The sequence below is a fragment of the Phaseolus vulgaris genome, chromosome 10, assembly GCF_051622355.1.
Source record: "Phaseolus vulgaris cultivar YP4 chromosome 10, ASM5162235v1, whole genome shotgun sequence".
NCBI lineage: Eukaryota > Viridiplantae > Streptophyta > Magnoliopsida > Fabales > Fabaceae > Phaseolus > Phaseolus vulgaris.
The window spans coordinates 27,480,838-27,506,467 of NC_143507.1; the positions used below are offsets into that span (position 1 = coordinate 27,480,838).

The 25,630-nt window shown below is 49.1% G+C and overlaps 1 protein-coding gene and 1 pseudogene across 2 annotated transcripts in view; both read left to right on the top strand.

Moving 5' to 3' along the window:
- Positions 1 to 1,747: 1,747 nt before the first annotated feature.
- Positions 1,748 to 12,038, top strand: LOC150024705 (uncharacterized; annotated as a pseudogene). Its single transcript, XR_016516155.1, has 2 exons — positions 1,748 to 3,211; positions 11,817 to 12,038. The product of XR_016516155.1 is annotated as an uncharacterized LOC150024705 (transcript).
- Positions 12,039 to 12,044: 6 nt separating this feature from the next.
- Positions 12,045 to 25,630, top strand: part of LOC137816615 (uncharacterized) — a 28,624-nt gene continuing 15,038 nt past the window's right edge. The window contains exons 1-3 of the mRNA XM_068619831.2: positions 12,045 to 12,159; positions 12,217 to 12,285; positions 16,338 to 16,607. Coding sequence (XP_068475932.2) covers positions 12,045 to 12,159; positions 12,217 to 12,285; positions 16,338 to 16,607 — 454 coding nt within the window. The remainder of the gene's footprint in view (positions 12,160 to 12,216; positions 12,286 to 16,337; positions 16,608 to 25,630) is intronic.

Genomic DNA, 25,630 nt, shown 5'->3' on the forward strand with positions numbered 1-25,630 from the left:
AGTTATGTGGCCATTAGGCAGGCTCACAAACCACTCCATCGCCGTTCCCTGGAGCGTGCTCACGAACATCTTACAGTAGACGGCGTCCGACCCTCCCAACAGCATCATCTGTGTGTGGAACGTGGTCAGATGAGCCTCTGGATCCTCCACGCCGGTAAAAACAGCTTTAACCGGAACCACGCTCGTGGGAATTGGCGTGTCGGTAATCGCCTGAATGAAAGGCATTGGGAAAACACGAGGTGGCGTCGACGGTGCCACCTCTTCAGCTGAAGAACGACCCTGCTGCTCCTGAAGAGCTCGACGCAGCTCCTCAGCTACCTTGCTGAGCTCCTCGTTCCTGGCGCGAGAGGCGACCAGGTCTTCATGTATCCTTGCCTGCTCCACGCGCGAGGCTTCCACAGTCGCCTGCAACGAGCGCATCATTTCTGCCATCTGCGCCATGGTCATGGCGGCGTCGCCTTCAGCTGCGACGGGAGCCACGGGACTGGAACGATTGCTTCTCATCTTTCTCATTAACTTCAGCGAACCACAGAAATACAGCAAATAACACTTCAACCACGAACGAATCAGCGATCAATCGGAGAAAACTCAAGAAACTGCGCAAGAACCCAAGAACACCGCAAACCTTCGCAGAAAACCACCAAAGAACTCTAACTTCCACCAGACAGATCGCGCGCAAGCAACAAAAGACCTCACTCCACCGATTGAAAGACAAACAAACGGCACAAAACACAAACTCACCGAACGAAACTCAAAGAAACTGCAAACGACGGTTGCACCAGCACACAACCGCGCAGAAAACCTCGAAAACTTCCACGAACTCACGCTGTGGATGGGAGCACGTTTTACACGGTCCCACGGTGGGCGCCTGATGATCCTGCCTGTTGACCGGAGCGCTGGAGAATGCCTCGTCAAAGGATCGACGTGCGCGCCGCTTTTCACTTCCGTTCCTCCTCTGGATCTATCTCAAGAACCTGCAAAGAAACGATACGGCGCCGCTGCGGCCGATCGCACTCCGACGCTTAAGTCAGTGACGGTATCACCAAATACTAAGAACTGGAACCGTGCAAACTCTCTCTCTCACGAACAGCTCTGTCACTCGCAAGCGTAAAGTGTATGAACTGAACGCGCGCGTACCTTAGAAAATCTGTTAAGAACTCTTATATACCTGGTGGTTTTCTCTCTCCTGGCAGTTACAGACTTGGACACGTGGCTCGCATCCAACTGTACACGTGCCATCATCTGGAGGCTCCCTGACTTGGCGCTGCTTCTATTCTCATTTTGGCTAAGTTACCTATGCATGGTACTGCCCAGTGCATAGCTAACTCAGGAGTGCGATCTCTACTGAAACTGGCGAGTTAGGGCCTTCATACACCTTCCCTGTGGTCTCGCCGGCCGCCTTCATAATCTGCTTCTCCTTCGTCTTCGGCGATGTGCTTATTCTGGCGATCTCCGACTGCCTGGTCGCCTGAGTCTACATCTGGCGACTTCATCTTCAACCTGGCGATCGCCTATTCTGGTAAACTGGAAATCGGAACACGCCAACTTAACAATCGGCGACCACACGTGCCTCCCGACTTCCTTCCCACCTGCCAACCTGGCGCCTTGTCAACACGCCTACACTGTAGCAGGATGCCACGTCATCGCACCCGACCACCAGGGCGGTACAACAAGTGATGTAAAATGTTTCAAATGCTTAGGAAGGGGACACTATGTTGCGGAATGTCCAACAAAAAAAACTATGTACATGTTATCAAATGGAAAAATAGACAGTGAACCTTTAAGTGAAGAAGAGAAGGAGGATGTAGAGGTGGAGTTGGATGCATTGGAGGGTGATTTGTTGATGATTCGAAGGCTTTTAGGAAGCAAAATGCAAGCTTTGGACCAAACCCAAAGGGAAAATATTTTCCATACTAGATGTTCCATTCAAGGGAAAATATGTTCACTCATAGTTGATGGAGGAATTTGCACCAATGTAGCTAGCTCAAGACTAGTTACCAAATTGAATTTGGAGACAAAACCGCACCCAAGGCCATATAAGCTTCAATAGCTTAGTGAAGATGGAGAGATGACAGTGAGTAAGTAAGTGGAGGTGAACCTATCCATAGGACAATATAATGACAATGTCTTGTGTGATGTGGTTCCAATGGAGGCAACTCACATTTTGTTAGCGAGGCCGTCGCAGTTTGACACCAAGGCTATTCATGATGGTTTCACCAATAAAATCTCTTTTATGCAGAATAATAAGAAGATCATTCTCAAACCCTTATCTCCTAGAGAGGTGTGTGAGGATCAAATCAAATTGAGAGAAAAGAGAGTCCAAGGGAAAAGAGAGATGAGTGAAACACCTAAACAGAGCAAGAGTGAAACACCTAAAAAGAGAGAAACACATGAGAGAAAAATGAGTGGATTACTGAAAGTGAATGAAGTGAAAAAGTTGCTACTTTCTAGCAAACCCCTTTACTTACTTTATTGCAAAAACAATACTTTGGTTGCTGACCATTCTAATAAAATTAATTTTATTTCTAGTGTTGATTCTTTGTTGCAGGAATTCCAGGATGTGTTTCCAACTGATGTTCCTAGAGGACTCCCACCCCTAAGAGGAATTGAACATCACATTGACCTTCTTCCAGGAGCATCTTTGCCTAATAGGCCAGCTTATAGAAGCAACCCTCAAGAGACAAAGGAGATCCAAACTCAAGTAGAAGAACTGATGAACAAAGGATGGCTGCAAGAGAGCATGAGCCCCTGTGCTGATCCAGTTATTTTGGTGCCTAAAAAGGATGGTTCTTGGAGGATGTGCACAGATTGTAGAGCACTCAATAACATTACCATCAAGTATAGACACCCTATTCCTCGGTTAGATGATTTATTGGATGAATTGTACGATGCTTGTATATTTTCAAAAATTGACTTAAGAAGTGGTTACCATCAAATTAGGATTAGGGAGGGGGATGAATGGAAAACTGCGTTTAAAACAAAATATGGATTGTATGAGTGGCGTGTGATGCCATTTGGGCTAACAAATTCCCCAAGCACTTTTATGAGATTAATGAACCATGTTTTGAGAAAATTTTTGAGCAAATTTGTTGTGGTGTATTTTGATGACATCTTGATCTATAGTACTAGTTTGGAATTACATGAGGAACAGTTGTGTGCTGTTTTAAATGTTTTTAGAACAAAAAATTTGTATGCTAATTGTACCGCCCAGGTAGTCGGAAGTGATGACGTGGCAGCAAGCTATAATATAGGCGTGTTGAACGGGATACCTGGCTGACAGAAGGGAAGGAAGTCAGGGGGCTCGTGTAGTCGCCAGTCGTTAAGTTGGCATGCCCCGATCTCTAGCATACCTAAACCGGCGGTCACCAAGTCGTTAAGTTGGCGTGCCCCGATCTCTTACGTTCTGGTCAACAGGCAGGATCATCAGGCGCCCACCGTGGGGCCGTGTAAAACCTGTCCCCATCCACATTGTGAGTTCTTGGAGTTTCTGTAGTTTCTGTGTGGTTGTGTGCTGGTGCAACCATTTTCCACCGTTCATTCAAGCTTTTGTTCGGTGATTTCAAGTTTTCCACCGTTCATTCAAGCTTTTGTTCGGTGAATTCGAGTTTTCCACCGTTCGTTCGAGTTTTGTTCGATGAATTCGAGGTTTCTACCGTTCGTTTGGGTTTTAATCGGTAGTGTGAGGTTTTCCACTGTTCGTTCAAGCTTTCGATCGGTTTTCTTGGAGTTTCTTGCTGTTCGCGCGGTTTTCAATCGGTTGTTCGGTGTTTTTTTCCGTTCGATTGTGTTTCTGGTTAGGGAATCGGGAGCTTGCTGGAGAAGCGGTGGTTTTGTGGTGAAGTTGCAAGTTTCTGTGAAGGTTTCGACGTCCGAATCTATCGGCGTGCTGTTGCAGTTGTGTTTGCGGAGGTTCTAGGGAGTTTGAGAATTTCTAACCGGTTGATTGCTGGATCGATCGTTGCTGGAGGAGGTTTTGTTCGTCGAACTTTGGTTTGCCGAGTTTTCATGAGAAAGATGAGAAGCAACCGTTCAAGTCCCGTTGTGCCAGTTACTGCTGAAGGCGCCATGACCATGGCGCAGATGATGGAGATCATGCGTGCGCTGCAGGCGAATGTGGAGGCCTCGCGCATAGAGCAAGCAAAGATGCATGAGGACCTAGTCGCCTCTCAGGCCAGGAATGAAGAGCTCAGCAAAGTGACTGAGGAGTTGCGCCAAGCTCTTCAGGAGCAGAGAGGACGCCCGGTCGCTGAAGAGGTCGCACCGTCGTCGCCACCTCGCGTTTTCCCTATGCCGTTTGCTCAGGCGATCACAGACACGCCTATCCCTGCGAGCGTGGTACCTGTGAAGGCTACTTTCACCGGCGTGGAAGACCCTGAGGCACATCTCACCACGTTCCACACGCAGATGATGCTGTCAGGAGGCTCGGATGCTGTATATTGCAAAATGTTTGTGAGCACGCTCCAGGGAACAGCGCTGGAATGGTTTGTGAGCTTGCCTACAGGTCACATAACCAATTTCCAACAGTTTTCGAAGCTTTTCGTCGAGCAGTACATTGTGAACAAGGTGCCACCCAGGGTGTCTTATGACCTGTTCGACATAAGGCAATACCAGGGAGAGTCCCTCAGGGACTATCTGAATCGTTTTGGAGCACAGATGGTCCGCTCGCCTGCGAAAGACGAGGAGATGCTGGTATACGCATTCAAAAAGGGCGTGCTGCCGGGACCTTTCTGTGAGGCGCTGATTAGGGCTCACCCCGCCACGTTTGCTGAGGTTAGGCGACTTGCGGTGGCCCACATCGCCGACGAGAGTGAAGTCGCCGAGAAGAGAGGAAGCGTGGCCCCTGCTAGGCCACGTGCCCAGACCAGGATCCAGCCACAGAGGGTGTTGGAGACGGCGGCGGCCAAGAGGGATCAAAGGACTCGTCATCCTTATGACCCAAGAAAAAACAAGGGAAGGGGCCCAGGGCGCCCCAGGGAGTACAATCGCCCGCCAAAGCATAAGTTTGTCATGGTGTTGGCGGATCTGATCGCCATTCCCAACATAGCAGCCAGGCTTAAGGCACCTAAGAAAGTGGGCGACAAGGTGTTAGGACCAAAACCAGACGCCTGGTGCGAGTTCCACCAGAGTTTTGGTCACACCGTTGATTCGTGTTTGGCACTGGGGTACCAGCTCGACGACCTGGTCAAGAGCGGTTTCTTGAATGATTACCTACTGGACAAGAGGACGGGGGGCGCGTCGAGCTCCCAGCCGGCGGGTGGTGAGGCTCAGCAGCATGAGATGCCCACTCATTGAGAGATCCACACCATCGCTGGAGGTTTCTCGGGTGGTGGATGCACCGCATCACAGAGGAAGAAATATGCAAGGTCTGTGATGACGGTGGACATGTTCGAGGACCACTCGCCAGATGTGGACATCACGTTCACGAAAGAAGATCTCAGGGACGTTGTGCCTCACGACAACGATCCCATAGTTATCTCGCTTGTCACAGCGGGAAGGAAGGTTCACCGGGTACTGGTGGACCAAGGAAGCTCGGCAAATGTGATGTTCTGGCCGACTTTCACACAGCTGCAATTACCCGTCGACCAGCTGAGGCCCTATGGAGGGTGCTTGTATGGTTTTGCTGGGGATCAGGTGGAGGTCAGGGGGTACATCGAGTTAAGAACTACATTCACGGATGAGGCGGGCTCGAGGACGGAGAAAATCAAGTACCTCGTCGTGAATGCTCCCTCAACGTACAACATTCTGTTGGGAAGACCGACACTCAACAGAATAGGAGTTGTGCCCTCGACCAGGCACATGAAGGTGAAGTTGCCGTCTATGGAGGGGGTGGTGATCACCATCAAATATGACCAGAAGGAAGCAAAGAAGTGCTATGAGAATAGCCTGAAGAATAAGAGGTCAGTAAGTTACATCACGACCACCCCGCCTCCCAGTGTGAAGCCCAGGTCGACGGCGATGGAGGCGACCGCCGGCAGCGATGTCGTCATGGTAGACGCTGAAGCAAGGGGAGAGAAAGCCGATCGGGAAGAAGAGACGAGGAACCGCCCAGAGGAAGCGAGGGAACTGGGAATCGCCAGGGCGGTGATCGCCAGGGAAACTAGACCCAAACCCGTCGAAGAGTGGCTCGAAAGGGAGATCGGAGGAAAGGTCTTCAAGCTGGGAAGATCTTTGGAGGCTGAACTCCAAGACCAGATCGCCAAGGTGATAGAGCGGCATCTGGATGCTTTTGCATGGTCTGCTTCAGACATGCCGGGAATCGACCTCGACTTCTTGTGCCATCACCTAGCAATGGACAACCAGGTCAAACCAGTGCGGCAGAGAAGAAGGAAGTTTAACGAGGAGAGGAGGCAGGCGATCAGGGATGAAACACAGAAGCTCCTCGCCGCAGGCCATATCAGGGAAGTCCAGTACCCTGAGTGGTTGGCCAATGTCGTGCTGGTGAAGGAAAGCAATGGGAAGTGGCGCATGTGCATCGACTTCACTGACCTGAACAAGGCTTGCCCAAAGGACTCGTATCCTTTGCCAAGCATAGACGCCCTGGTCGACAGCGCTGCAGGGTGTAAGTTGCTCAGTTTCCTGGACGCCTTCTCAGGGTACAACCAGATAAAGATGCATCCCATGGATGAAGAGAAGATCGCCTTCATGACCGAGAGATCGTGCTACTGCTACAAGGTGATGCCCTTTGGGCTGAAGAACGCGGGCGCCACGTACCAAAGATTGATGGATAGGGTACTTGCACCAATGCTGGGAAGGAATGTGCAAGCGTACGTGGATGATATGGTCGTGACCTCGCCGGAAAAGAGCAAGCACGTTGCGGACCTGGAGGAGTTGTTCACCATAATCGCCAAGTTCAGGTTAAAGCTGAACCCCGAGAAGTGCATTTTTGGCGTGGAGGCAGGGAAGTTCTTGGGATTCCTCTTAACTGAAAGAGGAATAGAGGCAAATCCTGATAAGTGTGCTGCCATTTTGGCAATGAGGAGCCCGGCTACTGTGAAGGAGGTGCAGCAACTTATAGGTCGGATGGTCACCCTGTCTCGTTTCGTATCAGCTAGCGGAGAGAAAGGCCATCCGTACTTCCAGTGTTTAAGGCGAAACAATAAGTTTGCCTGGACGAAGGAGTGCGAAGAGGCCTTCGTCAGGCTTAAAGAGTACCTGGCGAGCCCGCCAGTTTTGTGCAAACCCCTGGTAGGAACCCCTCTCAAGTTGTATTTTGCTGTGACTGAGAGGGCGGTGAGTGCGGTGCTCGCCCAAGACCAAGACCAGGCTCAGAAGCCTATTTATTTCGTCAGCAAGGTGTTGCAAGGCCCGGAGGTGAGGTATCAGGCCTTGGAGAAAGCTGCACTGGCTGTGGTATTTTCGGCGAGGAGGTTGCGCCACTATTTTCACAGTTTTACAATACTGGTGATGAACGACTTGCCCATCCAGAAAGTCCTGAAGAAGCCTGATGTAGCTGGGAGGATGGTGAAGTGGGCGGTGGAGCTGTCGGAGTTCGACATCAAGTATGAGCCCCGAGGTCCGATCAAGGGGCAGATTTTGTGGTCGAACTCTGGTCAGAAGCAACACGAGTTGAAGGGGATGATTTTCGTTGGGTGCTCTCGGTGGACGGATCGTCGAACCAGCAGGGTAGCGGTGCTGGAGTCATTCTAGAAGGGGCCAACGGCGTGCTGATAGAACAGTCCCTGAGGTTTGCCTTCAAAGCCAACAACAGTCAAGCAGAGTATGAGGCGTTGATCACCGGAATCTTGCTGGCCAAAGAGATGGGAGCTAGGGTGCTAATGGCTAAGAGTGACTCGTTATTAGTCACGGGACAATTAACAGGCGAGTTCCAGGCCAAGGATCCACAAATGGCGGCTTACTTGGAGTATGTGCAGGAGTTGAAGGGTTCCTTTGTCTCGTTTGAAGTGGTGCATGTGCCCAGAGAGCAGAATGCCCGAGCAGACTTGCTAGCTAAGCTCGCCAGTTCGGGCAAGGGGGGTAGGCAGAGGATGGTGATCCAAGAAACTCTGAAGATGCCTAGAGCATTTGTGGCAGACCACCTGGTTCTTCAGATAAGCAAGTCGATGGAGAAAGCAGCGAGGAGTCACAGGTCCTTGACTCAGGAGACCTTGAGATCGCCGAGAATAAGAGCACGTCGGGGGGAGAGGGTGAACATGACGCAAGGTTGTGCCACACGTGAGCCAGACACATGGATAACCCAGTACCAGCGCTGCCTGGCAGATGGCCTTCTCCCGCTGGATCCGACAGAGGCTAGGAAGGTAAAGAAGAACTCCAACAAGTTCACCATGATTGATGGCGAGTTGTATAGGTTTGGGTTCACACACCCACTCCTGGAATGTGTGCACGGGGAAAAATGTACAAGAATTATGGCCGAGCTCCATGAAGGGATATGTGGAAGTCGCGTCGGGGGTCGAGCTCTGGCTGCAAGAACTCTCCGTGCAGGTTACTACTGGCCAACAATGAGGGAGGACTGCAAGAAGTATGCATAGTGTTGCAAGCAATGTCAATAGCACGCCGATTGGCACAAAGCGCCTCCAGAAGAGTTAAAGTCGATTTACAGCCCTTGGCCGTTTCATACGTGGGGAATTGACATCCTGGGACCTTTCCCATTGGCGATCAGGCAGATGAAGTACTTGGTGGTGGCGATTGAATATTTCACCAAGTGGATCGAAGCAGAACCAGTAGCCCAGATCACCGCACACAAGATCGAGAGCTTTGTATGGAAGAACATCGTGTGCCAGTTTGGTGTGCCTAAGCGCCTGGTGTCAGACAATGGGACTCAGTTTGCAAGTCACCTGCTGAAGAAACTGTGCGAAGAGGTGGGAATTCAGCAGGTGTTTGCATCCGTAGAGCACCCTTAGACAAACGGCCAAGTAGAGTCCGCCAATCGGGTGTTGCTAAGAGGCTTGAAGAGAAGGCTAGAGAAAGCCAAGGGATCGTGGGCTGAGGAGGTACCCCGCATAGTCTAGGCGTACCACACCACCGAGCAGTCAGGAACTCACGAGACCCCGTTTAGCTTGGTCTATGGATGCGACGCAATGATTCCAGTGGAAATCCAGGAGAGCTCGCCGAGATTCCAGCACTTTGTAGCGGAACACTCGAATGAAGAAAGAAGGTTGAATCTGGATTTGCTGGATGAGGTCAGGGAGGAGGCGAGAGTAAAAGGCGAGGCAGTGAAAAGGAGGATCGAACGAAGATACAACTCGAAGGTGATGCCAAGGCAGTTTAAAGAGGGCGACCTAGTGATGAGGAAGGCCCACCAGTACGAGATGGAAAACAAGTTATCGCCTAAGTGGACAGGACCGTTCAGAATAACCGAGGCGCTCGGGAACGGCGCCTACCGCCTAGAAACATTGGAAGGAGGGGCGATTCCTCGCACTTGGAACGCCACACACCTCAAGTTATATTACAGTTAAAGCTTTGTAAGTAGAAACGAACATGAAAAGATTTGCAAGCTTTCTGTTAAAACAGTTTAAAGGGGGCACTCTTTTTTCCCTAAGAAGGGCTTTTAATGAGGCCACCCAATAAAAGAAGAATTTTCAAGCTTACGTTTTTGAGTTTGCATGCATATTTGTGTTGAATGAAGAAAAAGTGCATGCTCTCAGTTAAAGTTTTAAAGTCCCCATCGCTTTTTGGCGATCGGCGGCACAGTTAAAGTTTGAAAGTCCTCATCGTCTTTCGGCGATCGGAGGCACCAGCAATGATTAAAAGACCTCAACGCCCTCGCGCGTTCTGAGGCGAGAAAGAGATTAAAAGTCCTCCTCGACTTTGTGCGAGTGCAGGCGAGAACAGATTAAAAGTCCTTAGTGCATCCAGGGAAGAGGAGATGTAGTTCCTGGGCAAAGTAGAGGCACTAGATAAAGTCCTTCTCTCCGTTGAGCGAGTTCAGGCAAGATAAAGTCCTTCTCGCCGTTGAGTGAGTTCAGGCAAGATAAAGTCCTCCTCGCCGTTGAGCGAGTTCAGGCCAGATAAAGTCCTTCTCGCCGTTGAACGAGTTCAGGCAAGATAAAGTCCTTCTCGCCGTTGAGCGAGTTCAGGCCAGATAAAGTCCTTCTCGCCGTTGAGCGAGTTCAGGCAAGATGAGCTGAAAAGTCAGGGGTGTTTATGACCTTAAGTGGTGGGAAAGGAAGGAAATGCCTTTTCCCTTTTAAGTGAAACATCAATATTGACCCAGTAAGACCAGATCATTGTTCTGAAACTCAGGGAGGTAGAGAAGGATCTGAAAAGCGCCTCTACCCCCAGATGAGGGAACAATGATCAAGTTACGAAGATGAGAAGGGCCACATCGCCAGAATACTACGGCAATCAGAAGAACCACAGGCGATGACAGGAGTAAAGGCCCACTTCGATGGAGCAGATCAGGTGAACTGCATCTTAAAATATCAGTTTGGTTTGAAACTTGCTGTTTAGTATGTAGTTTCACGCTGAAGTTTGTTACCTTAAGTTCACAAGTTATTAAAATGTCATCGTTTGAGAGTTGATAAGTTGCTCAAGCTTTGCTTCGAGTTAACAGTTTGATGAGTTGTTATGAGATTGATGGTTTGCTAAAGTTCAAAGTGCGAGTAAGAAAGCATATGAAGGTTAAAGAATGCGGAGTAAACAGAAAGACGAGGTGCAAAAGCGGAAGAAGTTATAATAGAAGCGGTATCAGTTCAAATGCATAAGAAGAAAAGAAAAAAATTGTTACAAGTAAAGGTCGTACAAACAGAAATAAGCGCTAAATCTCAGGAAACAAGTGGTGGAGGGAAGCAATCAATCTTCAGAAGGCACGATCTTCCCATCCACCACTTCGTTGCAGATCTACACCATGGAGAGGTCGAGCTCGGGGTACTGGCAAGCGATTTGCTCCAGGGCGGCGTCGAACCCGGCGGCAAGGACTTGGGCGGAGCTTTGCCCGAGCTCTTCGGTTTGTTGCTCGAGCTTTTCAGTTTGTTGCTTCAGTTCGTCAGCTTGTTTCTTCAGTTCTTCAGTTTCCAAGCGAGCTTGAGCAAGGTCTTTAGCAACCTTTTTTCCTTCGTCCCGCGCCTGGGCCAGCTCTGCAGCAGTTTTCTTGCTTTCCTCTTGAGCCTTGGCGAGCTCAGCCATGGAGTCGTCCCTTTCCTTCTTGACCTTTCCCAGGAGTACCTCCCGATCAGCCGACCTTTTCTCAAGGTTCTCCACCTTGGCTGCATCCGCTTTTATTGATGCCTCCAAGTTGGCCACCTTGAGCCTGTAGGGAACCAGCTTACTCTCCAGCTCGATTTTCTCTTGAGCTAGGAGGTGCAGTTTCTGGCGCAGATTGGAGGCCTCCTTGCGTGCGCCCCTCAGCTCAACTCTAATGGCGTCCTCCAGCCTTGAGTGATCGCTTTCTGCCATCATCAGATTGCAAGACAATTTTTCTGCCTCAATCCTTATCAGGCGATTCTCCTCCTAGAGCATTGAGATCTCGTCCTGAAGCCTCTTGTTCGAGCTCTTCACAGCCTTTGTTATGATTGAAGGGAGGTCCTCTGCCATCATCTTTAGTTTAGCTGTGAAGGGCCCCCAGAACTCTTCGATCGGGGGGGAAGGCTTGCAGCTGTTGTTGGTGGAGGTGCTGAAGGACTGGTGCTGACTTTCACCACCATCCTCTTGAATTGGTAGAGCGAGGGGGGCTTATTGGCGTGGTGGTGAAGTGGGAGATTCGGTTATGAGAATTGGCGAGTTGTGGGCACCTTCATCTCCACCTGGTGCGGCCCCAGCAATAGAGGTGGTTGAAGGAGGACCCTCTCCAGCAGATACAAACGGCGTGGAGGCGCTTGGAGGGTTCTCTATGAAGTTGGGCTCGCTGCCTTCAACCACAGGGAGCGCGACCGCCAAGGGTGTTGCTTGGACTAGCGGTGTTGGAGCTGGGGGAGAGGCCGATGTTGGTGTTAAAGCATAAAGATACACAGGCTAAGGTTGACAATGTGAGAAAGCAACATAAAAAGGTTGAAGCACAAGTTGAAGAAAAAGGTGAAGGTTCTTCTAAACAAGCTAACAAAGGAAGAAAGAAAGTAATCTTTGATCCTGGAGGTGGGGTCTGAGTACACATGAGGAAAAAAATGTTAACTAGACAAAGAAAATCCAAGCTTCAACCTAAATGGGATGGACCTTTTCAAGTGTCAGAAATGATTAATGACAATGCCTACAAGATTGATCATCCAGGTAAGTACAATATGAGTAGCACTTTTAATGTGTCTGATTTGTCTCCTTTTACTACAGGTGATGAAGCTTTGGATTTAACTTCAAGTCTTTTTCAAGAGGGAGGGAATGATGCAGACATCCTCCAAGGTCTTTCTCAAGAGGGAGGGAATGATGCGGACATCCAAGCCCAAGGGCGGCTAATCTTTTGGAGGCCCACATTTTAAAAAGACTAAGTTGATTACACGCACAACAAGATTGGAATATTAAAATAAAATAATATTATTATTTTATTTGGAGTTAGGATTTGAACTCAGGACCAAGTACAGAGTATCAACCTAACCACTGGGACAAATGATCATTCTTGAAATATAAGTATTGTAATATTGTCTTATTTTCTTACAAACAAGAAAAGACCTCTAGCTAAATTTGTAATTTATACACTGTTGGAACTCATAACAGGGAAACGAATATTTTGACAATTTTAGAGAGTGTTTCTCTGCTAAGGTTTTTCCCTGCATCTTGCGATCTTATCAAGAATCCACCAATTCTTGTGACGATCATCCTTAGGCTTATCAAACTTTTTTTGTGGCACCATCCTTTATCCAGGTTTCTATTGTTACTGTTTTGAATTTATTCCGTTCCGTAATCCTAAATTCCCAATTTTATTGTTATTTCTATTTGAATTCATATCATTAAGGAAAATAGGTTTAGGGTTTAGGGTCAGGAACAACAAACCCTCTTTGTGGTGCAGAGATTTGAAGTAGATTTGGAAGTCAGAGGAGTGGGGAGGAAGTTTGAAGACGGTTGTAATTGGAAGGTTGGAAAAGGGACAAATATTTTGTTCTGGGTAGGATCTGGAGTCTTGAAAAATAGATTCCTGAGGTTGTTTTCTCTATTTGACAATAAGGAGGCAAAGTTAAGCAACTGCGGAGTTTGGGTCAATAATGTTTGGTAGTGGAACTTAACTTGCAGAGGGGAGTTTTTTGCTGGGAAGAATCTCAGGTATGCCAGTTGTTTGAGGTGGTATCCTCTAAGAGCCTCGCCTTGGAGACTATGAGCCTGAAAATTTTTATGTCAAGTCTACTTACAGTTTATTAAGGGGAGAGGAAAAAAAGGATTGTTTGGGGATGTACAACTTTTTCTGAAGGATTAAGGCTCTTCCTTCAGCTCATGTCACTACTTGTAGGGTGATTGAAAACAAGATTGCTACCAAGGTCAACTTGGAGAGACGAGGGGTTTAGGTTGAGAGCAATCTTTGTTGTTTGTGTAGGGTGTCAGAGGAGTGTCGACAAGTCATATGTTCTTCGGTTGTAGAGTCGCTTGGCTAGCTTGAAATCTTTGTTACGCTTGGTTAGAAGTGAGTTCGATAAATCTTCTCTCTCCTGGGTCACATTTCGAGTAGTTTAAAATTCTTGATGCGACCACTTCAATTAATCTTATTTTGGGTAATGTTTGGATTGTGTTGGTAAGCAAGATTTGGAGGCATAAGAATAATTGTTTATTCAATGAAGGAGTGGTAGACTATTCCGAAATTTTCTCCTTGGCATAGGTTAAAGTTTGGTCTTGGATCTCGTCAAAGGTACCTTCAGCGAGTTTCTCATTCTCTGATTGGTGCCTAGAACCTCTTATATGTATGTACTCAATTAATAGTTGTTGATAGGGTGACGAGGTTGGACTTTGAATTTTAAGTCGTTGTTTAGATAGTTGTGGCAAGTTAGGGTTCTTGAGTTGTATGTCTCTTTAGAGAGAGAATGGTTTGTTGAGTGTTTTCCGGTGAGGTTGAGTGTTTCAGTTGAGAAAAGAGTGTTCAATCTATGGTGGATACTTCATTTTTCTTCACAAATTTTCCACCAGATTATTTCGAAAAGGATCTTTGGAAAATTTTCCAAAGATGGGGACGAGTCTTAGATGTTTTTATCTCCAGAAAGCTAAACGCTAGGAATCAGCGTTTTGGGTTTGTAAAATTCCAGAGTATAAGGGATGTGGATGTGTTGGAAAGACAGTTAGACTCTATCTGGATCGGTTATTGAAACTGCGGGTTAACAAGTTGAAATACAGTAAACGTGAATATCCAAAAAAAAAGAGTGGAATCCTAAGCGGGGGTCTTTAACAACTCGGAATGTGTGGATCCAGAGAAAACAAAAACATTCTTTCGTCCAGGTGGTCAAGAGCGGGTGTGAGAGTCCTCCTTTGAAGGCTTCGGTTTTGGATGAAAATTTGATTTCTCATAGTGTCAAGGTTGAATCCCCTTCGTGGTTGGAGAAGTGTTATGTCGGGAGGTTGTCTAAAGCTTCTAATGTTTAGACAGTGAAAGAGTGCTTATTCTTGGGAGGGCTTAGTTTTGTGAGGGTTAGATCACTGGGGGAACAGTTCATCCTTTTGTCAAGTGAATCTTCAAACTCTCTTGAGAAGCTTATTGAAGAAAACAAAGAGTGGTTAGACGGTTTTTTCAATTCACTCTTCCTCTGGTCCGAATCTTTTGTGGGAACTGAAAAGCTCGCCTAAGTCTGATGCTGAGGTATCCCGTTGACGCTCTGGAACAGACAGTGTTTTGAGTTGATTGGAGCTCTAGTTGGTTTGTTATTCAAAGTGGACGAGGCAACCAGCGCTTGGGAGGTTTTAAAAATTGCAAGGTTACATATCAGAATTCCGGTGGGTGAGGTGGCAAATTTAGTTAAAAATGTAAGGATTATCGATACTTTGTATCAAGTTGTTATCGTTGGTTGACTCGCTCGCCGGTTGACTCGAACGACAGTCTCTGGCCCACTTATCTCCTTCTGAGAATCGAACTTCCTTGGTTGAAGAATCTCTCACCTGCAAAGACAAAAGGCGCCTTGACGGTCGTTTGCACTCCGACGCTCAAGTCAGTATTGGGGCAAAGAAACAATGAGTGTATAAAGTAGTTTCAGCCTTAGAAACCATGTACCTTGCTAGGGTTCTTAGCACCCTTTATATAGGTTGCAACTAGGGTTTACTTTTGTTTTGTTACCCAGGTCTAGGGTTCCTTGGAGAATGTCCCTGTGCCGCTATTACACAATCTTAGCATAATCTGGCACATAAGACTTCCCTTAATTGGAGTGCAACGACTAACAGAATGGCCACCAAGGTACCAACTCATGCATCCATGCTACAGGGCCATCTATTCTATGGGTGCCCTAAGTGTTCACGTGCCATGCATGCAGGCTACCCTTTGAAACCCTAACCCTAATGGGCCTTGGCGCCTCCAAGGGTTCTTTACTTATGTCGCGCCCGAATGCGCCATACACCCCACGTGCATGGATCCCTCGTGACTTAGGCTTTCTTATATATGAGTGTTTCATCTAATAACTAATATGATTTTGGGGGCCCACCTTACGTGTCCCCTCTTTACTATCTGACACCAATGTCTGATGTTTGAGATCTTCTCTGAAGTCGATGATCGAGGACTGGTCGGTACACAAGTGTCCTTAGAAGAAAAGATTTGTGCGGCTGACCCTCCTCTTGGATGCCTCCACTCTAAGTGGGGTGAAAATCGAAGGGCGATTCCGAGGCACGTTTTGATGATAGCCTTGAAGAAGAGTTCTCTATTTTAGAGGTTTCTCAATATGGAGTGCGGGTAGAGTAAATGATGGCGAGGAGGTCACCGTGCAATGTCTGACAGCGGAGGGAGAGGGATGCCAAGACGTGATGCATGCAAAGTAATTAATTCCGTCAACAGTGGAGAATGCAAAGCATTTAATTATGTCGTTAGTGGAGCACATAAAGTAATTAATTCTAGTGTTAGTGGAGCACATAAAGTAATTAATTTTGTCAATAGTGGAATTACCCCTCCATTGGGAAGTCAAAACGTTGCTTGGGAAAGAAAAGAGGAGGGTAAAGTATTTTTGGAAGAAGAAATTAAGAATTTGGTTTGGAGTTGTGATTGCTTGAAAAGCCCTGGTTCGGACGACTTTGGTTTTTTAAAATTTAGCTGGGATATTATCAAGAAGGATATCATCTTGGCTGAGAATGAGTTTTCGAAATATGGAAAGTGGCCCAGGGGCACAAATTCTTCTTTCATCTATTTGGTTCCTAAGTCGGATAATCCTCAATAGGTTGATGATTTTAGACCTATTTTTCTTGTTGGGTGCTTATATAAAATTATTTTAAAGTTCCTTTCTTTGAGGTTAAAAAGGTGACCAATAAAGTTATCGACTCTAGGCAATCTGCTTTCCTTGAAGGTAGGGGATTAATGGATAGTGTCCTTGTGGCTAATGAGGTATTAGAGGAAGTAAAGAGGAAGAAGAAGTCTTGCGTAGTTTTTAAGGTGGACTACGAGAAGGCATACAATTCAGTGAAGTGGGAGTTTATGTATTACATGTTAGCCAGGTTGGGATTTTGTGATAAGTTGATCCTGTGGATTAAAGCTTTTTTGGAATCTGCAACTGTTTCTGTTCTTATTAATGGGAGCCCAACTAAGGAATCCTCTCCTCTAAAGGGCTTGAGGCAAGGTGATCCTCTTACTCCATTTTTGTTTCTTATTGTACCGCCCTGGAGGTCGGATGCGATGACGTGGCATCCTGGTACAGTATAGGCGCGTTGACAAGGCGCCAGGTTGGCAGTTGGGAAGGAAGTCGGGAGGCACGTGTAGTCGCCGATAGTTAAGTTGGCGTGTTCCGATCTCCAGCTTACCAGAATAGGCGATCGCCAGGTTAAGGACGAAGTCGCCAGATGTAGACTCGGGCGACCAGGCAGGAGAAGCAGAAGAAGAAGGAGATCGCCAGAATAATCACATTGCCGAAGAGGAAGGAGAAGCAGATTATGAAGGCGGCCGGCGAGACCACAGGGAAGGTGTATGAAGACCCTAACTCGCCAGTTTCAGTAGGGATCGCACTCCTGAGTTAGCTAGGCACTGGGCAGCACCATGCATAGGTAACTTAGCCAAAATGAGAGTAGAAGTAGCGCCAAGTCAGGGAGCCTCCAGATGATGGCACGTGTACGGTTGGATACGAGCCACGTGTCCAAGTCAGTAACTGCCAGGAGAGAGAAAATCACCAGGTATATAAGAGTTCCTAACAGATTTTCTAAGGTACGCACGTTCAGTTCATACACTTTACGCTTGCGAGTGACAGAGCTGTTTGTGAGAGAGATTTGCACGGTTCCAGTTCTTAGTATTTGGTGATACCGTCACTGACTTGAGCGTCGGAGTGCGATCGGCCGCAGCGGCGCCGTATCGTTTCTTTGCAGGTTCTTGAGATAGATCCAGAGGAGGAACGGAAGTGAGAAGCGGCGCGCACGTCGATCCTTTGACGAGGCATTCTCCAGCGCTCCGGTCAACAGGCAGGATCATCAGGCGCCCACCGTGGGGTCGTGTAAAACGTGCTCCCATCCACAGCGTGAGTTCGTGGAGGTTTTCGAGGTTTTCTGCGCGGTTGTGTGCTGGTGCAACCGTCGTTTTTGGTTTCTTTGAGTTTCGTTCGGTGAAGTTTGTGTTTTAAACCGTTTGCTTGTCTTTCAATCGGTGGAGTGAGGTTTTTTGTTGCTTGCGCGCAATCTGTCTGGTGGAAGTTCGAGTTCTTTGGTGGTTTTCTGCGAAGGTTTGCGGTGTTCTTGGATTCTTGCACGGTTTCTTGAATCTTCTCCGATCGATCGCTGATTCGTTCGTGGTTGAAGTGTTATTTGTTGTGTTTCTGTGGTTCGCTGAAGTTAATGAGAAAGATGAGAAGTAATCGTTCCAGTCCAGTGGCTCCCGTCGCAGCTGAAGGCGACGCCGCCATGACCATGGCGCAGATGGCAGAAATGATGCGCTCATTGCAGGCCACTGTAGAAGCCTCGCGCGTCGAGCAGGCAAGGATACATGAAGACCTGGTCGCCTCTCGCGCCAGAAACGAGGAGCTCAGCAAGGTAGCTGAGGAGCTACGTCGAGCTCTTCAGGAGCAGCAGGTTCGTTCTTCCACTGAGGAGGTGGCACCGTCGACACCGCCTCGTGTTTTCCCAATGCCTTTCATTCAGGCGATTACCGACACGCCAATTCCCACGAGCGTGGTCCTGGTTAAAGCTGTTTTTACTGGCGTGGAAGATCCAGAGGCTCATCTGACCACGTTCCACACACAGATGATGCTGTCAGGGGGGTCGGATGCTGTCTATTGTAAGATGTTCGTGAGCACTCTCCAGGGAACGGCGATGGAGTGGTTTGTGAGCCTGCCTAATGGCCACATAACTAATTTTCAGCAACTCTCGAAAATCTTTGTCGAGCAGTATATTGTGAACAAGGCACCGCCCAGAGTGTCCTATGATCTGTTTGATATAAGGCAGTACCATGGGGAGTCCCTCAGAGACTACCTCAATCGCTTCGGAGCGCAGATGGTCAGGTCGCCGGCCAAGGATGAAGAAATGCTGGTTTATGCCTTCAAGAAGGGCGTGCAGCCAGGGCCATTCTGCGAAGCCTTGATCAGGGCTCATCCAGCGACGTTTGCTGAAGTCAGGCGACTTGCGGTGGCTCACATCGCCGACGAGAGTGAGGTCGCTGAGAAGAGAGGCAGTGTGGCTCCCGTCAGGCCACGCGCCCAGACCAGGATCCAGCCACAGAGGGTGCTGGAAACGGCAGCGGCGGCCAGAAAGGATCAAAGGACTCGTTATCCTTACGATAGGAGAAACAAGGGAAGAAGCCAAGCGCGCCAACCGCCAGCACGCCAACAACCAGCGCGCCGGGAATACAATCGCCCGCCTAAGCACAAATTCGTCATGGGGCTAGCGGACCTGATCGCTATCCCTAACATATCTGCTTGATTGAAGGCGCCCGAGAAAGTGGGCGACAAGGTGCTGGGGTCGAAGCCGGACGTCTGGTGCGAGTTCCACCAGTGCTTTGGCCACAACCTGGACTCGTGTTTGTCTTTAGGGTACCAGCTCGACGACCTGGTTAAGAGCGGCTTCCTAAACGACTATCTGCTGGACAGAAGGACCGGAGGAGCGTCGAGTTCCCAGCCGGCAGGGGGAGAAGCCCAGCAACACGAGATGCCTATCCATGGGGAAATCCACACCATTGCAGGGGGTTTCTCAGGTGGTGGATGCACCGCATCGCAGAGGAAAAAGTACGCGCGATCGGTGATGTCGGTGGACATGTTTGAATATCACTCGCCCGAAGTGGACATTACGTTCACCAAGCAGGATCTTCGGGACGTTGTGCCTCACGACAACGATCCCATTGTTATTTCGTTGATCACGGCGGGGAGGAAGGTTCACCGAGTTCTGGTGGACCAAGGAAGTTCGGCAGACATGATGTTCTGGCCGACTTTCACGCAGCTAGAGTTGCCCCTTGACCAGCTGAGGCCCTATGGAGGGTGCTTGTATGGGTTCGCTGGCGACCAGGTGGAAGTCAGGGGGTACATTGAGCTGAGAACCACGTTTACCGATGAGGCTGGGTCGAGGACGGAAAAAATCAAGTACCTCATCGTGAACGCCCCTTCAGCATATAACATCCTGCTGGGAAGGCCCACCCTTAACAGGATAGGCGCAATTCCATCGACTCGGCACATGAAGGTGAAGCTGCCGTCCATGGAAGGGGTGGTAATCACGATAAAGTCTAATCAGAAGGAAGCGAAAAAGTGCTATGAAAATAGCCTGAAAAATAAAAGATCAGTGAGCTATGTCACAACCACCCCACCGCTCGGTGTGAAGCCCAGACCGCCGATAATGGAGGAGGCCGCTGGAAGGGACGTAGAGATGGTAGATGCTGAGCTGGGGGAGAGGGATGCTGCCCTGGAGGAGGAAGAGGCGCGGAATCGCCCGGAGGAAGCAAGGGAACTCGGAATCGCCAAGGCGGTGATCGCCAGAGAGTCCAGGCCCAAACCCGTCGAGCGGTGGCTCGAGAAGGAGATCGGGGGGAAGATTTTCAAGCTCGGAAGATCTCTGGAGGTCGATCTCCAGGACCAGATCGCCAAGGTGATTGAACGACATCTGGACGCGTTTGCCTGGTCTATTTCGGACATGCCCGGGATCGATCCCGACTTCTTGTGCCATCATCTGGCGATGGACAACATGGTGAGACCGGTGCGGCAAAGAAGGAGGAAATTTAATGAAGAAAGGAGGCAGGCGATCAAGGATGAGACCCAGAAACTCCTCGCTGCAGGCCACATCAGGGAAGTCCAGTACCCTGAGTGGCTGGCAAATGTCGTGCTGGTAAAGAAGAGCAACGGGAAATGGCGCATGTGCGTCGATTTCACCGACCTGAATAAGGCTTGCCCAAAGGATTCGTATCCTTTACCAAGCATTGATGCCCTGGTTGATAGTGCTGCAGGGTGCAAGCTGCTGAGTTTCCTGGACGCCTTCTCGGGCTATAATCAGATCAAGATGCATCCCATGGATGAAGAAAAAACAGCCTTCATGACGGAGAGGTCGTGCTACTGCTATAAGGTGATGTCGTTCGGGCTGAAGAACGCGGGGGCCACGTACCAGAGGCTGATGGATCGAGTACTTGCACCGATGCTGGGAAGGAACGTGCAAGCTTACGTCGATGACATGGTCGTGACCTCGCAGGAGAAAAGCAAGCACGTTGCAGACTTGGAAGAATTGTTCACGACGATCGCCAAGTTCAAGTTGAAGCTCAACCCGGAGAAATGCGTTTTCGGCGTGGAGGCTGGAAAATTTTTGGGTTTTCTCTTGACTGAAAGAGGGATAGAGGCCAACCCGGACAAGTGTGCCGCCATCTTGGCGATGAGAAGCCCGACTACAGTGAAAGAAGTCCAGCAGCTGACGGGTCGGATGGCGGCCCTATCCCGCTTCGTGTCAGCAAGCGGAGAAAAGGGACATCCCTATTTCCAGTGTCTGCGGCGCAATAACAAGTTCGCTTGGACGAAAGAGTGCGAGGAAGCTTTCGTCAAGCTGAAGGAATATTTGGCGAGCCCGCCGGTTTTGTGCAAACCACTGGCGGGAATCCCTCTCAGGTTGTATTTCGCTGTGACTGAGAGGGCGGTGAGTGCTGTGCTCGCCCAGGACCAGGATCAGGCTCAGAAACCTATTTATTTCGTGAGTAAAGTGTTGCAGGGCCCAGAAACGAGATATCAGGCCCTGGAGAAGGCTGCATTGGCTGTGGTGTTTTCGGCGAGGAGGTTGCGCCACTATTTCCACAGTTTCACAATACTGGTGATGACTGACCTGCCCATCCAAAAGGTCTTGAAGAAACCTGACGTTGCAGGAAGAATGGTGAAGTGGGCAGTCGAGTTGTCAGAGTTTGACATTAAATATGAGCCTCGAGGCCCGATCAAAGGGCAAATCTTTGCAGATTTTGTAGTCGAGCTCTCTTCAGAGGCGACGCGGGTTGAAGGAGATGATTTCCGTTGGGTACTCTCGGTGGATGGATCGTCAAACCAGCAGGGTAGCGTTGCTGGTGTCATATTGGAAGGACCCAACGGCGTGCTGATCGAACAATCGTTGAGATTCGCCTTCAAAGCCAGCAACAATCAGGCAGAGTATGAGGCGCTGATCGCCGGGATTCTGCTGGCTAAAGAGATGGGAGCCAGAGTGCTGATGGCTAAGAGTGACTCGCTGCTAGTCACAGGGCAAGTAACAGGCGAGTTCCAGGCTAAAGATCCACAAATGGCGGCTTACTTGGCGTATGTGCAGGAATTGAAGAGTTCCTTTGCCTCTTTTGAAGTGGTGCATGTGCCCCGAGAACAGAATGCCCGAGCTGACTTGCTTGCTAAGCTCGCCAGTTCGGGCAAGGGGGGTAGGCAGAGGACAGTGATTCAAGAAACTTTGAAGACGCCGAGGGCATTTGTAGCAGATCACCTGGTCCTTCAGATAAGCAGGTCGACGGAGAGAGCAGCGAGAAGCCATAAGTCTTTGACGCAAGAAACCCTGAGATCGCCAAGAATTAGAGCATGTCGAGGAGAGAAGGTGGACGTGATGCAGGTCTGCGCCACCCACGAGCCAGACACTTGGATAACACAGTACAAGCGGTTCTTGGCAGATGGTCTCCTCCCGCTGGATCCAGCAGAAGCTAGGAAGGTAAAGAAAAATTCCAGCAAGTATACATTGATTGATGGCGATCTGTACAGGTTTGGATTCACTCACCCACTCCTGGAATGTATACACGGCGAGAAGTGCACGAGGATTATGGCAGAGCTCCACGAAGGAATATGTGGAAGTCACGTCGGGGGTCGAGCTCTGGCCGCGAGAACTCTCCGTGCAGGCTACTATTGGCCATCCATGAGAGAAGATTGCAAGAAGTACGCCCAGTGCTGCAAACAATGCCAGCAGCACGCCGATTGGCACAAGGCGCCTCCCGAGGAGTTGAAGTCGATCTATAGCCCTTGGCCGTTTCATACTTGGGGAATCGACATCCTGGGACCTTTTCCACTGGCGATCAGGCAGATGAAGTACTTGGTGGTGGCGATTGAGTATTTCACCAAGTGGATTGAAGTAGAACCAGTGGCCCAGATCACCGCGCACAAGATCGAAGGCTTCGTATGGAAGAATATTGTGTGCCGGTTTGGAGTGCCTAAGCGCCTGGTATCAGATAATGGGACTCAGTTTGCGAGCCACCTGTTGAAGAAGCTTTGCGAAGGGGTCGGAATTCAGCAAGTGTTTGCATCCGTCGAGCACCCTCAGACTAATGGCCAGGTGGAATCAGCTAACCGGGTGTTGCTGAGAGGTTTGAAGAGGAGGCTCGAGAAAGCCAAGGGGAGTTGGGCTGAGGAGGTACCCCGAATAGTTTGGGCGTACCACACCACCGAGCAGTCAGGAACCCATGAGACCCCGTTTAGCTTGGTCTACGGGTGTGATGCCATGATTCCAGTCGAGATTCAGGAGAGCTCGCCGAGATTCCAGAACTTTGTAGAGGAAGACTCGAATGAAGAGAGAAGACTGAACCTGGATCTGCTGGACGAAGTCAGGGAGGAGCAAGGCTGAAGGCTGAGGCGGTGAAGAGAAGGGTCGAGCGAAGGTACAACTCAAAGGTGATGCCAAGGCAGTTTAGAGAAGGCAATCTGGTGATGAGAAAGGCCCACCAGTACGAGATGGAGAATAAGCTATCACCCAAGTGGACTGGACCGTTCAGAATAACCGAGGCACTCGGGAACGGAGCTTATCGCTTGGAGACGTTGGAAGGGGGGGCGATCCCTCGTACCTGGAACGCCACACACCTGAAGTTGTACTATAGCCAAGAGCTTTGTAAGTAAAGACGAACACAAATATTACATTGCAATGTCTCTGTTAAAACAGTTTTAAGGGGGCACTCTTTTTTCCCTAAGGAGGGTTTTTAATGAGGCCACCCAATAAAAGAAGAGTTTTCGAAGTATAAGGTGTTTTCAGATCGCATGTGTGTTATTTCCAAAAGTTTTGAAGAAAGACCTTGTCATTCGTACATGATTTGAGGCACGAAAAGATATGTCGCGTGTTTTCTAAAGTTTTGAAGTCCTCATCGTTTTTCGGCGATTAGAGGCACCAGTTAAGTTTTGAAGTCCTCATCGTTTTTCGGCGATTAGAGGCACCAGTTAAGTTTTTAAAGTCCTCATCGTTTTTCGGCGATCGGAGGCACCAGATGGAAGACCTCAACGCCCTCGCGCGTTTTGAGGCAAGTTAAAAAGACCTCCTCGCCGTTGAGCGAGTGCAGGCGAGAAAGAGAAAAAGTCCTCCGTGCTTCTGGGAGCGAGAAGACGTAACTCCCGGGGCAACGCATAGGCAAGTTAAAGACCTCCTCGCCGTTGTGCGGGCGCAGGCGAGAAAGGTCCTCAGTGCATCCAGGGGGGAGGAGATGTACGCCCTGGGCAAGTTGAGGCACCGGATAAAGTCCTTATCGCCGTTGTGCGAACTAGGGCCCATCAAAGACCTCCTCGCCGTCGAGCGAGTGCAGGCGTGAGAAAGAAAAGGTCCTCAGTGCATCCAGGGGGGAGGAGATGTACACCCTGGGAAAGTTGAGGCACCTGACAAAGTCCTTCTCGCCGATGAGCGAGTTCAGGCGAGTTAAAAGACCTTCTCGCCTGTGCGCGAGTATAGGCAAGATAAAATCCTTCTCGTCTTGAACGAGTTCAGGTATGGCGAAGAGGGTGGAAGAAGCTTGAAAGGTGGCTAAGGTAGGTTCGAAGAGAACGCCTAGCCAGCCAGTCTTAGCTCTGAGGTTCAAGGGGGCAAAGGAAGATCCCAAAGGGCGTTTCTGCCCCAGATAAAGAAACGATTGCCAAAGCGTGAGACTGGGAAAAGTTGGTGTTGCCAAGAGGTCTTGGCGATCGGGAAAAGTTCAAACACGGCGAGAAGATTGAAAGACTTGTTTGATAAAGCAGGTCGAGTGGGACGTTGTTCGAACCAATGATTGAGTTACAGTTCGTTGCTCGGAAGGTATTCTTATGATCAGGTTAGTGCCTCAGGGGTACAAGTTGTTTAAAGCGATTATTGCTTAAGTTTGAATCGACTCGAAGCAGTTACGCCAAAGGTCATGTTTGCAAAATCGCTAAGTTAAACGCAGCGGAGTTAAACATACGAAGAAAGTAAAGCGCTCAAAAGAAGTCGGAAGAAATATCCAAATTTCGCTATTGAAATAAGTAGCAGCTGTTCAAAATACATGTGCAAGGGTTTTTACAGGGTAAATACAATTGAATTCATAAAGAAGCAGATGGGGTAGAATTGGTTGAGCCTTCGGCGGGAACGACCTTCCCATCTACTACTTCGTTGTCTAACGACACCATGCTAAGGTCAAGATCAGGGAAGAGGCAGGCAAACTGTTCTCGAGCGGCATCAAACCCAGCAACCAGAATCTGAGCGGAGCTTAGCTTAAGTTCTTCAATTTGCTTTTGAAATCCTTCAACCTGCTGCTTAAGCTCCTTGTTTTGCTGCTCCAGCTCTTCGACATGTTTTCGGAGTTGTTTGTTGGTCTCTTGAGCTTGAAGAAGGTCGTCAGCCACCTTCTTGGATTCTGTTTGGGCTTGAGCCAACTCGGCAGCCATCTTCACCTTTTCTTTGTTTGCCTCGGAGAGATCGGCCATGGCGTCGTCTCTGGCTTTCTCTACTTGCCCAAGTAGCTTCTCGCGGTCGATCGACCTTTGCTCCAGCCTCAGTACCTTATCCGCATTGGTTTGAATTTGAGCCTCCAGGTCGCTCGCCTTGGTACGTAGGGGCACGATTCTGCTTTCAAGTTCGACTTTTTCTTGGGCAAGTTCGTGGACTTTGCGGCGAAGGTCGACAGCTTCCTTGCGCGCAAGCCTAAGCTCGGTGTTTAGGACATCCTCCACTCGAGAATGTTCCATTTCCGCGAGCGTTAGGCTGAATGACACCTTCTCCACCTCGACCTTCATTGTGCTGTTCTCGGTCTTGAGGTTGTAGATGTCATCCTGTAGCCGCCTGGTGGAGCTCTCCACAGCTCTTGTTATGATTGATGGGATATCCTCTGCAATGGTTTTGAGTTTAGCAGTCAGAGGTTCCCACATCCTCGTCACCTCGAGGGAAAGATTTGCAGCTTGGAGAGGCGCCAGGGGAGCTTGTTGAGGGTTCTCGTCGCCGCCTTCCTTAACAATATTTTCAGTGGTTGCTTCTTGGCGCGGCG